Source organism: Stomoxys calcitrans, chromosome 2 (genome assembly GCF_963082655.1).
Source record: "Stomoxys calcitrans chromosome 2, idStoCalc2.1, whole genome shotgun sequence".
Classification (NCBI taxonomy): domain Eukaryota; kingdom Metazoa; phylum Arthropoda; class Insecta; order Diptera; family Muscidae; genus Stomoxys; species Stomoxys calcitrans.
In genome coordinates, this window is record NC_081553.1 from 92,782,403 (window position 1) to 92,798,687 (window position 16,285).

The following is a 16,285-nucleotide window of genomic DNA, read 5'->3' on the forward strand; positions in this document are numbered from 1 at the left end:
TGCTTAGATGGATGGTTATTTCTTGGCTGGGAATGTGGCAGGAACACACGGCAAAATACCAAATACACCGAAGCGGACGGATAGATAAATTGTCTGGAAAAGATTTACTTTCATTTGTGTAACTGTGGAAAAAAATGCATCTTCAAAAAATTACGTCTGTTTGGGGATGCTTTACATCATACAGAGGACAGTGGTACGAATGATTGACCCATATTTATGATTTTGTTTTAATTTTTAAATTTGTAAGAAAATGTGTTACCTATAAAGGACTACAGTAAGTAAGTTAGCAAGAAAGTACAATTCGAATCGAGGTACAACCGATGCGACGATAGGAAACATTGAAGAAATGGAAGCGGTTTCGGATGGGATACCTGAGACGACATTTGAGATCGAATGCGAGGCACTGCTGCCACGCAAAGTCTTGGAATGACTGACTGGTATTGTCATCTGGTAGTTCATGTTATACGGATTCATCAAAGCAAGAGGACTCTGTGGGCCTGGGGACCTACATTGGAAACTGTTTCCAATTGACTGACCTTAGCACCACTCCACGATTTGGCCGTGAACGCCAGAGGACTTCGAAAAACTTGGGTAATCCGAAGCCTTTTGGGGCGACGCAGTCCGAGTAAATGACGTAGGCGACAAACTCGCAGGAACAGTGAAATGTTCGGTAGGACAACGGATCCGGATAGTGAGAAGACAAGACTTTTACTTAAAGAAAGCAATATGAATGGAGATCGATAGAGCTTTCGGTATCATAACGGGATACTACCAGCGCACATAGACAGAACAGATGCGGCAAGTGATATCATGTGTAGGGCACGTGGGGAAGATGATAAGAAAAATCGAAAAAATTAGTAAACAAGTAAAAGTGTGTTAAGTACGGCCGGGCCGAATCTAATATACCCTCCACCATGGATCGCATTTGTCGAGTTCTTTTCCCGGCATCTCTTCTTAGGAAAACAAAAGGATATAAGAAAAGATTTGCTCTGCTATTAGAGCGGTATCAAGATATGGTCCGGTTTGGACCACAATTAAATTATGTGTTGGAGACCTGTGAAAATGTCAGCCAATTCGAATAAGAATTGCGCCCTTTGTGGGCTCAAGAAGTAAAATAGAGAGATCGATTTATATGGGAGCTGTTTCGGCCTATAGACCGATTCAGACCATAATAAACACGTATGTTAATGGTCATGAAAGAATCCGTCGTACAAAATTTCAGGCAAATCGGATAATAATTGCGAACTCTAGAGGCTCAAGAAGTCAAGATCCCAGATCGGTTTATATGGCAGCTATATCAGGTTATGAACCGACTTGTACTTTATTTGACATAGTTGTTGAAAGTAACAATAAAAAACGTCTTGCGAAATTTCAGCCAAATCGGATAGAAATTGAGCCCTCTAGAAGCTCAAGAAGTCAAGTCCCCAGATCTGTTTATATGACAGCTATATCAGGTTATGAACCGATTTGAACCATATTTGACACAAAATACTACGTGCCAAAATTCATTCAAATTGGATAAGAATTTCGCCCTCTAGAGGCTCAAGAAGTCAAGACCCAAGATCGGTTTATATGGCAGCTATATAAGGTTATGGACCGATTTGAACCATACTTGGCACAGTTGTTGGATATCGTAACGACACACGTCGTGCAAAATTTCATTCCAATCGGATAAGAATTGCGCACTCTAGAGGCTCAAGAAGTCAAGACCCAAGATAGGTTTATATGGCAGCTATATCAGGTTATAAACCGATTTGAACCATACTTGGCACAGTTGTTGGATATCGTAACGAAACACGTCGTGCAAAATTTCATTCCAATCGGATAAGAATTGCGCACTCTAGAGGCTCAAGAAGTCAAGACCCAAGATCGGTTTATATGGCAGCTATATCAAAACATGGACCGATATGGCCCATTTACAATACCAACCGACCTACACTAATAAGAAGTATTTGTGCAAAATTTCAAGTGGCTAGCTTTACTCCTTCGGAAGTTAGCGTGCTGTCGACAGACAGACGGACGGACATGGCTAGATCGACATAAAATTTCACGACGATCAAGAATATATATACTTTATGGGGTCTCAGACGAATATTTCGAGTAGTTACAATCAGAATGACGAAATTAGTATACCCCCCATCTTATGGTGGAGGGTATAAAAATCTGCCGTTTGAGAACGGGTAGAGATATAGCTTTGAAAATTTAAATGGTAAGAGTTGTGGTGTTAACGTGATCATACGCAATATTCGTAGGCCCTTGGTGGTATGGGCGCCTCTTGACAGGTTCATAAACTTAGTCACCTCGTCATTTAAAAAACCTGTGACGGGCTGCCAAATCTTCATTTATGGTGCGATTTCCAAAATTCCAAGTGCTGGATAATGCTAGAAAATCCTTACAAATTCTGGTCTCTGGTTTTTCGACTTTTAATTTTTTTTTTCGAATTTGGCCGACTTTTATTTTGTAATTTACGAACGTATATGAAGTTTTCTGACAATTTTTTTCAATTTTTGAAATTTGCAGATAAAATTGTCCTCAAAAGACAAAAAAATTACATTGCCCGAATTAAACATAAATGCCTACAACAACCATTTTGGATAAATATGGGTTTTAAATCGACATTTTTTTGTAAATTGGCTGTGTAGGCTACAACTATTACAACACATATCTTGTATGTGTATGTGCAGAGGTATGTTTGTATGTGCAGAGGTTAGCATATCCTCCTATTATGCCGAACGCTTAGGTTCAAATCCCGGCGCGAACATCAGAAAAATTTTCAGCAGTGGTTATCCCCTTACTAATTAATGCTGCCCACATATGGCTCTGCGTTTAGAGAACTCGAAGCAATTTTGCAATTTTTTGATGAAAAGATTGAAAAATTGATCCAATTCTTAGGCCAGTGCCAGATAAACCATATGCTAAGGAACCAGATAGATAAATTGTGAGTTCAATGACATAAATATAAGGGAGAAAGTGCAACAAGGGGCCATTTTATTGCCACCACCGTGAGTGACCGCATAAATAACCTATCCAGTCCAGAGGAGGTATTTCAACCCACCTACTTTCCAGACGATGTTATAATACTTCTAAGGGGTAAGGACTCAAGTCAGATATGTGGAAGGGCCAAAAGGGTCTTGCAGATGGCATGTGTCTGCACTAGACCCAGAGGTCTCAATGTTAACCCAGAGAAGACTGAAATCTGCCTGTTCATGAGGAAGATGAAGATGAACGATTTCGAGATTTGAAAAGGTCAAATACTTAGGAGTGATCTTGGACAGGAAACTGAATTTGAAGTGTCACATTCAGCAGCGTACTGAGAAGGCTCACAGATGTTGGGCGCTATGTAGAGGGACCGTAGGCTCGAAATGGGGCCTGAATCCAAGGATAGTCCACTGGCTCTACAGGAGCGTGATTAAACCAATACTAACTTACGCCTTAGTAGTTTAGTGGACTGCGATGGAGAAAAAGTGAAACATAAGGATCATACAACAGGTTCAGAGAACAGGTTGTTATGGTATAGGTGGAGCCATGAGAACCACGACCACTAGAGCACTGGAGATTATTCTAGATATCCGGCCCATAGGCATACAGATTAAGTGTGAGTCAGCCACTGTGGCCAAGAACCTTAAAGCGATGGGAGAATGTGTAGAGGATAGGAGCAGGTCACATCATCGCGGTATAATCGAATCGACGATAGGAAATTTGGATTGGTTAGAAGAGATTTTCTATCGGATACCTGAGACGACACTTGAGGTCGAGTGCGAAACACAGCTGCCAGCGGCATAGTCTTGGATTTGAGGAACTCTGGTATTGCCATCTGCGATATCATGCTGCACAGATAGATCAAAGCTATAAGCCAGTGTGGGCATTGGGTCTACATTGAGAACCCATGGATTGAGAACTGTTTTCGACTGCTTGACTATAATACAGTCCTGAGGGCGGAGATTCGGGCGATTACAGAATGCGTGAGATGGTGTGGTGTTAACGCATGGACATCGAGTGTGCTAATCTTTAGGGACAGTAAACTGGCCATCAAGGCAATAGCAACCAAGACGGTAAAGTCACGAACAGTCTTGGAATTTAAGAAGGAGATTAACGCATTCTCTGAGGATGTCCCGATATGTATTGTTTGGGTGCTGGGAATAGAGGAGAAAGGGGAAATTTAAGAGCAGACTGCCGTCAATTAATTTGGCTAACTCGAAGCCTTTCGGGTCAACACAATTCAACTTAAGGGCATGGGTAACGAATGTGCATGTAACCCTGTGGAACAGCGAAACGGTCGTTAGGACGATTAAAATCCTATGGGGTGCTCCGGTTCGTGAGAGGACGAGGCTATTACTGAAAGGAAGTAAAAAGGAGGTCAGTATCGATTTTGGTATCATAACGGGACACATATGACTATAAGATCACTTAGGCTAAACCGGTGATAGCATGTATAAGGCACGTGGGGAATATGATGAGAAGTTGGACCATTTTCTATGTCATTGCCCGGCTTTCGCGGCTTAAGGACACCGGTATTTAGGTGAGGACACAATACTAGACATGAGCCAACTTAGGGGAGTGGTATGGAAAACTATTAAGGATTTTGTAAGTAGCACGAAATTCCTAACTAAAAACATTCTTTTTCGAGGTTAATTTTTTAGTTTTTAGAGCCCACAACAAACCGATTACTGGCTTAGGTGTATGTCCATAGTGGCATGGGGCCGATTAATAATAGCACCCTCTTTTCAACCTAACATAAACTAACCTAAATCCAAACAAACCTTAGACCGAATGTCTTTCCGGTCTCGGGTATCAAGCAATCTTTTGGTGCGGATTTTTGAAAATCGGACCACAAATGAAGTTTTAAAAGCCCGAACAAAATTTCGAAATTTCGAAGTGACAAATTTAAGGACCTTGGTAAAAGGCGCCCAAACCACCTAGGGCCTTAAAATTTTGCACATGATCTCGTTTACCACTTCGCTTTAACAATTTAAAATTTCAAAAGGATATCTCCAACCGTTCTCAAACGGCAAATTTTAATTCTAACCCATTGTGCGTTAGAGCATTTCCGGCACTTCAGACATCGACCCTTAGGTGGTGAGACAATATCAGACTTGAACCGAACAAAGTGGAGTGGAATAGAAAACTATTAATGATTTTGTTAGAAGCACGAAATACCTGACTTTGATTTCTGTTTCGATGTTACTTTTTAGTATTTGAACGCACAACAAACCGATTACTGGCTTAGGTGTATGTCCATAGTGGCATGGGGCGGATTAATAGGCGCACCCTCTTTCCAACCTCACCTGATCCTAGGAAGTCTTACTCAATCTATGTAAGATCGCCTTTAGAGACTTGCTTACAGATATTTTTTCGGTCATACACCAAAGACTACGAAAGCTTAACCCAGTTCAAGTGGCAAAAAAAGAAACATAGCCCCACAAAAAATAGTTTAAAGGCGTTAAATCGCACGATCTAGGTGGCCAATTAACCGGTCCCGAACGTGAATTAAAATGTTAACCTAACTCGCTTCTCAATAAGTCCATTGTTACGCGTGCTGTGTGCCAAGTGACACCGTCTTGTTCAAATCATATGTCATGCAAGTCAAGCTCTTGCATTTTGGGCGAAAAAATTGGATATCAACACACGATATTGCTAACCATTCACAGTTTCATTACGATTCGCATCATCTTTGAAGAAGTACGGTCCAATGTTGCCACCAGCCCATAAACCGCAACAAACTGTAACTTTTTCTTGATGCAATGGTAGCACTTGGCTGATCTTCACTCCAAAATCGACAATTATGCTTATTTACCTACCCATTTAGCTAAAGATGAGCTTCGCCGTTAAAATGTAAGAAACAGAGCACATAATTTGCAAGCGTTGTTCGTTTGTAAGTCGATTCATGATTAAATTATAAACCAAACTGAAGATGTTTGACAATGAAAGTAAAGTGAGTTGAGTTAAAAAAAAATCGACCCGCCCTTATATATATTCTTGATCGTCTTGACATTTTTAGTCGATCTAGCCATGTCCTTCCGTCTGTCGAAAGCTCGCAAACTTTCAAAGGAGAAAAGCTACGAACTTAAAATTTTGCACAAATACTTCTTATTAGTATAGGTCGGTTGGGATTGTAAATGGGCCTTATCGTTCCTTGTTTTGGGCCACTAGATGTCGCAATTCTTATCTGATTTGGCTGAAATTTTGCACGTCGTGTTTTGTTATGATTTGCAACAATTGTTCTAAGTATGGTTGAAATTGGTTCATTACCTGATATAGCTACCATATACATCGATCTCCCGATTAGAATTCTTGAGCTTCTAGAGAGCGCAGTTCTTTTCCGATTTGGCTGAAATTTTGCACTTGGTATCACTTCCAAGAACTGTGCCAAGTATGGTCTAAATCTGCCCATAACGTGATATAGCCGCCATATAAACCGATCTCCCGATTAGATTTCTCGGGCTTCTAGAGAGCACAATTCTTATCCGATTTGGCTGAAATTTTGCACGTGGTATCACTTCCAACAATTGTGCCAAGTATGGTCTAAATCAGCTCATAAACTTTTATAGCTGCCATATAAACCGATTTTGGGTCTTGACTTCTTTTCCGATTTAGCTAAACTGTGCCAAGTATGGCCTAAATCAGTCCATAACCTGATATAGCCGCCATATAAACCGATTAGATTTCTTGGGCTTCTAGAGAGCGCAATTCTCATCCAATTTGGTTGCAATTTTGCATATGTTGTTTTGCTATGACTTCCAACAACTGTTCCAAGAATGGCCTGAATCGATTAATAACCAGATATAGCTCCCATAAAAATCGATCCCAAACGACCTAAACTAATAAGAAGTATTTGTGCAAAATTTCAAGCGCCAGCTTTACTTCTTCATAAGTTATATATCCTTTATGGAGTCTTAGACGAACATTTCGAGGAGTTTTAAAACAGAATGATGAAATAATTATACCTCCATTCTAGGGTGGTGGGTATAAAAAGTCGTAAATTCTTAAACAATAGTCAGAATCGAACTCTTTTTTTGATGTGTCTACATCTGAAAGAGGGGTAAGTGATCGTATAATTTGCAATTTTTTATTTTTTTTTTATATCCTACTCTAGTCATTCCGTTTATAATAGCTCGAAATATAGATCAAGGACCCCATTACGTATATATATTCTTGATCGTCGACATTCTGAGTCGATCTAGCAGCCATGTCCGTCCGTCCGTCTGTCGAAATCACGATAGCGGTCGAACGCGTAAAGCTAGCCGCTTGAAATTTTCCATATATACTTAATATTGATGTATGTCGTTGGGGATTGCAAACCGATCTCCCGATTTGACTTCTTGAGCCCTTACAAGCCGCAATTTTTGTCCGATTTTGATCTGTTATGACTTCCAACAACTGTATACAGTACGGTCCAAATCGATCTATAACCTGGTATAGCTCCCATATAAACCGATCTCTCGATTTGACTTCTTGAGCACCTGGAAGCCGCAAATTTTGTCCGATTTGGATGAAATTTTGCATGTAGTGTTCTGTTATAATTTCAAAATCGGTTATTAACCTGATATAGCTCCCGATCTCCTATTTGACTTCTTAAGCCCCTGGAAACCGCAGTTTTTCTCCGATTTGTCTAAAATTTTGCAGATAGTGTTTAGCTATGACTTTCAACCACTGTGCCAAGTACGGTCCAAATCGGTCTATAACCTGATATAGCTTGCATATGAACCGATCGCCCGTTATTACTTGTTGAGCCCTTGCAAGCCGCAGTTTTTGTTCGATGTGGCTGACATTTAGCATGTGATGTTCTGTTACGACATCTTACAACTGTACCAAATATGGCCAAAATCAGTCATTAGCCTTATATAGCTCCGATGTAAACCGGTCTCTCGACCATTCTTGTTCGGTTTCTAGAAGCTTAAATTTTTGCTTGTTTGACAGAAGTTTGGTATGTAGAATAGAATTATGATTATTTAGCAGAATCTATGGTGGTGGATTCCCAAGATTCGTCCCGGCCGAACTAAGTTCGCTTTTACTTGTTTTTTTTTAATATTTTTTTCTTTTTTTGTAGAAATGTAATAAAGGTTTTTCGTTATTATACACTTCACCATATGGATGGGAGTGTTCTGATTTCGTCATTCCATTTGTAACACCTCGAAATATGCGTCCAAGACCCCATAAAATATATATAATCTATATCGTCATGACATTTTAAGTCGATCTAGCAAAGTCCGTTCGTCTATCCGTCTGTCTGTCTGTCGAAAGCACGCTAACTTTTGAAGGAGTAAAGCTGGGCGCTTGAAATTTTTCCCAAATATTTCTTTTTAATGTAGGTCGGATTGTAAATGGGCCAAATGGATTTATGTTTTGATATAGCTGCTATATAAACCGATCCTGTTGAGCTTCTAGAGGGCGCAATTATTTTCCGTTGTGGGTGAAATTACGCACGTGGTGTTTTGGTGTCACTTCCAACAACAGTATTAAGTATGGTTCAAATCGGTTCAAAACTGCATATAGCTATCGTATAAACCGATCTCCCGATTAGACTTCTTGAGCTTCTAGAGGGCGCAGTTCTTATCCGATTTGGCTGAAATTTTGCACATATCGTAGAGGACTTCTAACAACTGTGCGAAGTATGGTCTAAATCAGTCCATAACCTAATAGAGCCTCTATATCCTCGGTCCTCGGTCGAGTACCAGCGTTAGCATAAAATAATTGGTGGTTGATATGGTTCAGTCCAGAAACTTTGTTCCGGGTCGTCCATAGCTTTTGAATTAAGCTAATATGAATCTTGCCCTTTCTGATTTCCTCCATAAGAGCATGTATTATTGTCTCGCTCCGGTAGAGATTTATTTAGATGACCTAAATCAGGACTTCCAATAAATGGAGGATCGCCTGCTCCCTTTTCTTCAGGCTGCATTGAGGTTCCTGTCCCAACTCTGCCTGATGTGCCAATATTAGGATCTTTGTATATCCTAGTCCTCCAAATCTTGAGTAAATGGGAGTGGGTGTTGGTCTCATCGTCGCACAGTTGGAGAAAATCGAAATCACGCATAAAAATGATAATCCAACCACAAATACTTTCGTAAATTGCAAACACGAACTAGGTCTCGATCAATATTGCAAAACAAAACAAGTAAAAGTGTGCTAAGTTTAGCCGGGCCGAATCTTATATACCCTCCACCATGGATCGCATCTGTCGAGTTCTTTGCGCAGTATCTCTTTTGAGGCAAACTAAGAATAATGAATATGGACGGAGGTAGAGCTATATCAAGTTATAGTCCGATTCGGGGCTCAAGAAGCAAAATCGGGAGATCGGTTTATATGGGAGCTGTGTCAAGCTATAGATCGATTCAGACCATATTGTACACGTATATTGGATGCCGTGGGAGAAGCCGTTGTACAAAATTTGTGCCAAATCGGATGAGAATTGCGCCCTCTAGAGGCTCAAGAACTCAAAATCCCAGATCGGTTTATATGGCAGCTATATCAGGTTATGAACCGATTTGAACCATACTTCGCAAAAAATACCACGTGCAAAATTACAGCCAAATCGGATAGGAATTGCGCCTTCTAAAAGCTCAAGAAGTCAAGACCCAAGATCGATTTATATGGCAGCTATATCAGGTTATAGACCGATTTATACCATACTTAGGACAATTGTTGGATATCGTAACAAAACACGTCGTGCAAAATTCCATTCCAATCAGATAAGAATTGCGCACTCTAGAGGCTCAAGAAGTCAAGACCCAAGATCGGTTTATATGGCAGCTATATGAGGTTATGGACCGATTTGAACCATACTTGGCACAGTTGTTGGATATCATAATAAAGTGTTTTGTTACAATTGTGTGTTTTTACACAATTGTTGGATATCGTAACAAAACACGCCGTGCAAAATTTCATTCCAATCGGATAAGAATTGCGCGCTCTAGAAGCTCAAGAAGTCAAGACCCAAGATCGGTTTATATGGCAGCTATATCAAAACATGGACCGATATGGCCCATTTACAATACCAACCGACCTACACTAATAAGAAGTATTTGTGCAAAATTTCAAGCGGCTAGCTTTACTCCTTTGGAAGTTAGCGTGCTTTCGACAGACAGACGGACGGACGGACGGACAGACGGACAGACGGACGGACATGGCTAGATCGACATAAAATGTCGCGACGATCAAGAATATATGTACTTTATGGGGTCTCAGACGAATATTTCGAATAGTTACAAACAGAATGACGAAATTAGTATACCCCCATCCTATGGTGGAGGGTATTAAAATTAAAAGTCGAATATCCCCGAAAAAAGACGAGATAATATAAGTCTTAAGCGGCATTTTTTTAGAAATCGGACCACAAACGATGATTTGGCAGCCCCAAACAATTTTGGAAACATCGAGGAGACCAATTTTGGGGTCTGCCAAAAGGCGATCGGACAACCTAAGAACTTCAATTTTTGCACACTCTCTCGCTAACACCTCAGCTCTAATCATCCTAAATTTCAAAGAGATATTTACTAGTTTTTCTTTTCGATTTTCTTCCGCTGTCTATCGTCTTCTTGTTCGTTAGGCTTCATTGGGTTTCCTGTCACTGCACTGCCTGATGTTCCAATATTAAGATCTTTTGGAGGGTAGAAAATAATCATGGGGATTTCTTGGTGTGACATTTTGTTGTCCTCTTTTAGTTTCATTCTATAAGGAGAAACCGTCCAAAGATCTTGACAAGTGCAATACAGGGTGCAGGATATATAAGATTTGACTCAGCTGAACTTAGCACGCGTTTAGATATTTCTGTTTTATTTTATTCTACAATATTTTTATACCCACCACCATAGGATGGGGGTATACTAATCTAGTCATTCCGTTTGTAACACCTCGAAATATTAATCTGAGACCCCATAAAGTATATATATTCTGGATCGTCTCGACATTCTGAGTCGATTTAGCCATGTCCGTCCGTCTGTCGAAATCAGGATAGCGGTCGAACGCATAAAGCTTGCCACTTGATATTTTGCACAGATACTTAATATTGATGTAGGTCGTTAGAGATTGCAAATGGGCCATATCGGTTCAGATTTAGATATAGCTCCCATATAAACCGATCTAACGATTTGACTTCTTGAACCCCTGGACACCGCAATTTTCAATCGATTTGGCTGAAATTTTGCAGATAGTGTTCTGGTCTGACTTTCAACAACTGTGTTGAGTACTGCCCAAAAAAGTCAATAGCCTGATATAGCTCCCATATATACCGATCTAACGTTTTGACTTCTTGAGCCCCGCAATTTTTGTCCGATTTGGCTGAAGTTTTGCACATAGTGTTCCGTTTTGACTGCCAACAACTGTGCCAATTACCGTCCAAATCGGTCTATAGCCTGATATAGCTCCCAGCTTTATCTGTTACCCAAATTTATTTTTAATTATAATTTTTTTCATTTCAGACATCTTGTCCTGTTTTGCGGACCACTATATCACTGTTTGCCAAAAGTAAGAGGCTGCATTTCATGTTCCAGTCAATGAGGCTCTTGTCATTTGTGGCAAATATAGGTGAGTGTGTCTTAGCTTTAAGTAAACGCCAAAACTAGTGGCAGCAGGTAACTGAACTGCCTGCATTGCAATGATGCCATATAAAACAAGCATCTCTGCTTTAAGTTGTGGCTGTATCAATGCGCTCCCGAGCAGCGTAACCAACCCTAGATTATGGGAATTTCAGGTATTTGCTTTGCAACATGTGACTGATCCGCTGGTTGCCTTCAGCTTCAGCTAGCTGACTGTCTGGTTGACTGACCGACTGGCAGTGTTAGTTTGTGTGTGTAAGGAGTGTGGGAACACCAAACACACCCGCATTTTGCCGCTTATTAAACTAAGGCCGAGAGCTTTTTTGGCTGGCAAATTTGTTTAAAGTTTGTGTCTTAAGTCTTTCGTTTCGCGTTTGTAAAGCCATGCCATGAGTAAACAAACACACATTGAGTGCCGATGATGTTTTGGTTGACTCGATAAGTTTAAAATTTTAGGTTTTTGCCTCATAACAACAAGGCAACAACACTATGTGGAGGTGCTAGGGTGTCTGAGAATTTTGTTGCAAGCTTGTTATTGTTTTTGTATTTTTTTTTTCATTAAGCTTGAGAATGTTTTGTTGGATTAATAATGATAACAACAACAACTGCATCATTGTCATTGTTGGTGGTTACACATCTTGGCGTGTTGCAGGTGTGTCCGTCCGTCCGTCTGTCTGTCTATCAGAGTTATTGGTAGTTTTACTTTGGTTGTCATTTTTTAAGAAAAGCCGCCAATGTCTGTTATTGTCGTCTTTGTCATCTAACAATTACTCCAAATGCCGTCACACACCAGGTAGGTATGTTCATATGGCCAATCCAGTTTTGTTTTTGGTGTTGCAGATTCATTTTCTATTACATGATCCATTTGTTCCTACCCAAACGCCTAGTGTGCGCAGTGGCATGATGCATTTCCGAGTTATTGTTTAATAATTATCTAGTTTTTTGTGCTCTGCTCTTTGAAGTCTTTTGGTAGAGTGTTTTGTTAGTTTGTTTGCGGTTTTTTTTTTAGATGCGGTAATAATAGTGCGTGTTGTTGATTTGTGACAGAAATTGTAGCAAATATGTCTGCTTAAATAACGACGTGATTGGTTTATTGATTAGCTTGTTTTGTTTTGGCTTTTTGGAAAACCACTCAAGTTTCCGTATATGATTTGTTTTGTTTTTTTTTTCTTTTTCTTCATTTGATGGATTATTTATAGTGACTTATATAAGGTCATTTTAGTAAAAATGTTAGGATTTTTCTTTCTTTTAGAAGACTTTTTGTTTTGGAATCATTAAATACAATTAAACGGTGTTTATTTGCCATAGTCTCGAAAATGAAAAATGTTATAGAATAGAAAATATGCGAAGCGGTACCTAATAAGGTAATTTTTATTTTAAAAAAATTGTTTTCATGAAATACCTCATAGTTACAAAATATCCATGTTTAAGTGGAAGGGAGTGATTCGAATTTATTTTTAACCTACTTAAGAAGTTTGAGCTATTTTCGAGTTAAGATATTATTTGTTGTCAATGCTAGTTATTTGTCTACTAACTGTGATATTGTTGAGTAATTACAACATAAAGCACTATTCCATTAGACTGACTCATTTAGTGGCTTATATACCTTTTAGCCTATTTGCCGAACTCAGATTAAATTCTCAGACGAATTGATTTTTTGTGCGTCTTTTCCTATTTCATAGAACTTGTTTCGAGATATTTTCATTCATTTTCCTTTAATTGGCTATGACTGAACATTTGTTCCACTAGCCGAACGTAGAATAGTTCCAAGCGCTTCGACCTTCTGCGCTCATTCTAAAATCTCCCACCACTTGATCTTTCAATCGGGATTTTGGTCTTTGGTACCACCGTGCTTGTCTTCAAAAACCTTTTTTGCTGGAGCTTGGACCTAGCCAACCGAAGCCGTTGTATTTTGATGCGTGTAACTATGCTATCGTCGTCATACAGCTCGTTGTTCATACGCCGTCTATATTCTCCATTAATGCAAACTGGTCCATATATTTTATGAAGAATATTTCTTTCAAACACTCCAAGCACTGCCCCATCTGCTTTCACAAGTACCCATGCCTCAGAACCATATAACAACATGGGCAGTATCAGTGTCATGTATTGGGTTGCCCAAAAAGTAATTGCGGATTTTTTAAAAGGAAATAAATGCATTTTTAATAAAACTTAGAACGAACTTTAATCAAATATACTTTTTTTACACTTTTTTTCTAAAGCAAGCTAAAAGTAACAGCTGATAACTGACAGAAGAAAGAATGCAATTACAGAGTCACAAGCTGTGAAAAAATTTGTCAACGCCGACTTTATGAAAAATCCTCAATTACTTTTTGGGGTACCCAATATATTGAAATCTTCGTCTGTCGAGACGTGCCTTGTTTCTAAACTGCCTACTTAAACCAAAGTAGCATCTGTTTGCCAGTATTATATTTCGCTTTATCTCAAAACTGGTGTCATTCGTTTCGTTTACGGCGGTGTCGAGGTACATAAAGTTACTGACTGTCTCAAAGTTGTGGTTCCCAATTTTTCAATTTTCTTTATCTGGTCGGTTGTACAAGGCTTTATGGGAGTTGAAACCATCCATATCGTCTTATCTCCATTTACTGCCTCACCCAGTTTCACTCACTCTCTTTCGATTCTTTCAAAGGCTGCAGTTACTACTTCCAGTGACCGACCTATGATGTCGATGTCGTCGGCAAAGGCAATTACCATGTGTTCTCTGGTGATAAGTGTATCATATCTATTCACATCTGCATCGCAAATAATCTTCTCCAGCAGGATATTAAAGAGATCACACGATAGGCTGTCTGCTCCTCCTGAAACCTCTTTTGGTATTAAATGGTTCGGAGAGATTCTTTCCTATTCTTACTGAGGAACGCGTATCAGCAAGTGTCATCCTGCAGAGTCTTATTCGTTTTGCAGGGATACCAAACTCAGACATGGCTTGAAATACCTTTGAACGTAAAGGGATATCGAAAGCGGCTTTGTAGTCAACAAAGAGTTGGTAGGTGTTGATTTGTCCTTCTCGGGTGTTTTCCAGGATTTAGCGCAGTGTGAATATCTGGTCCAGGGTGGATTTACCAGGTCTAAAGCCGCATTGAAAGGGCTCAATTATCTTATTGACTTTAGGTTTTAATCTATCACACATTACGCTCGAGAGTATCTTATATGCGATGAGGAGGAGATTTATTCCTCTGTAGTCGGCACGTTCTGTCTTGTCTCCTTTCTTGTGTACGGGACATAGTACGCTGAAATCATCGGGTGTGCGTTATTTTAACCAGATTGCGCAGATAAGCTGATGCATATGCCTTATCAGCGTGTCAACTCCGGTTTTAAATAGTTCAGCGGGTATCCCATCGGCTCCTGCTGCCTTGTTGTTCTTTAGTCGGGTCACTGTTACTTGGACCTAATTCTGACTAGGAGGTAAACATTCTATACCATCATCATTGATTGGTTCTGCGGTATCCCCTTCGCCGCCATCGTCGGACACTAGCAGTTGGATAAAATGTTGTTTCCATATCTGTGTCAGTAACCCGATTTTTTTCTTTGTCTCTGCAGGAGGATGTGCCATCACCAAACCCATCGGTTTAATGTTTTATTCATTGGTACAATTTCCGGATTTCATTCTAGCTCCAATTCGCTCACACTCACGTCTTTCCATTTGTGTTTTCTTTCTGCCGAATAAAGATTTCTCCTTTGCCCTTTTCTTCCGATACCTCTCCTTCATCTGGCGCGTTGCTACGGATTGCAGGGTTGCTCTATATGCTGCATTCTTGGCATCAGTAGCATCTTGACACTCTTGGTCGTACCATGGGTTTCTTGGAGGAGGCTTCCGGTACCCAAGTACGGATTTTGCAGCATTTTCCATGGAGCGGGCGATAGTTTGCTACTGCACCATTATATCATCCGAACAAGGAGTGCTTTCATCAAGCAGTTGGGTCAGTCGAGTGGAGTATGCCGCTGCCATCTGTTGCGTTTGCAGCTTTTCAATGCCCAGTTTCCGTGCAGTGTCAGATCGTACTTTCCTCGCCATGTTCAAACGGATGCGAACCTTTGCTGTAACAAGGTAATGATTCGAATCTATATTCGCTCCACGGATCGATCGTACATCTAACACGCTGGATGAATGTCTTCCATCTATCACAAAGTGATCAATTTGGTTCTTCTTGCTTTGATCGGGTGACAGCCATGTGGCTTTGTGAAAATTTTTATGTTGAAATCGTGTGCTACTAACTAACATGTTTTTTGCCGCGGCGAAATCTATTAGCCTCAACCCATTACTGGATGTTATCTCGTGGAGGCTAAACTTTCCGACTGTTGGATCAAAAATGTCTACCTTCCCTATCTTCGCATTAAAATCTCCCAGAACGATTTAAATATCATAGGCGGGGCAGCGGTCATATTCTTTCTCTAGGCGTTCGTAGAAAATATCTTTGGTCTGCTCGTCCTTGTCTTCCGTCGGGGCATGGGCACAAATAAGGCTGATGTTGAAGAATTTGGCTTTTATGCGGATTGTGGCTAGCCTCTCATCCACCGGAGTAAAGCTGGAGACAAGGTGTTTCAGTCTCCGACTAACCACAGCCAAATTCACGCACCGTGTCATGTCAGCTATACTATAGCTCGTCACCGTTTGGTGTTGTAGTGACACCATTCCCAGTCCATCGCATTTCCTATAAGGACGTTTTCATATACTTTGTATTTCCGTCGGTGTTTTGATCTTCTCCTGCTTTCGTGCCCCAACATTAGAGCGT

General features: G+C 40.2%; 1 protein-coding gene across 1 annotated transcript in view; it reads left to right on the forward strand.

Moving 5' to 3' along the window:
• Positions 1 to 15,456, forward strand: part of LOC131995008 (uncharacterized) — a 55,434-nt gene extending 39,978 nt beyond the window's left edge. The window contains exons 2-3 of the mRNA XM_059362487.1: positions 11,415 to 11,520; positions 15,093 to 15,456. Of these exons, the coding sequence (XP_059218470.1) occupies positions 11,415 to 11,520; positions 15,093 to 15,328 (342 nt within the window). The 3' untranslated portion in view covers positions 15,329 to 15,456. The remainder of the gene's footprint in view (positions 1 to 11,414; positions 11,521 to 15,092) is intronic.
• Positions 15,457 to 16,285: the final 829 nt, after the last annotated feature.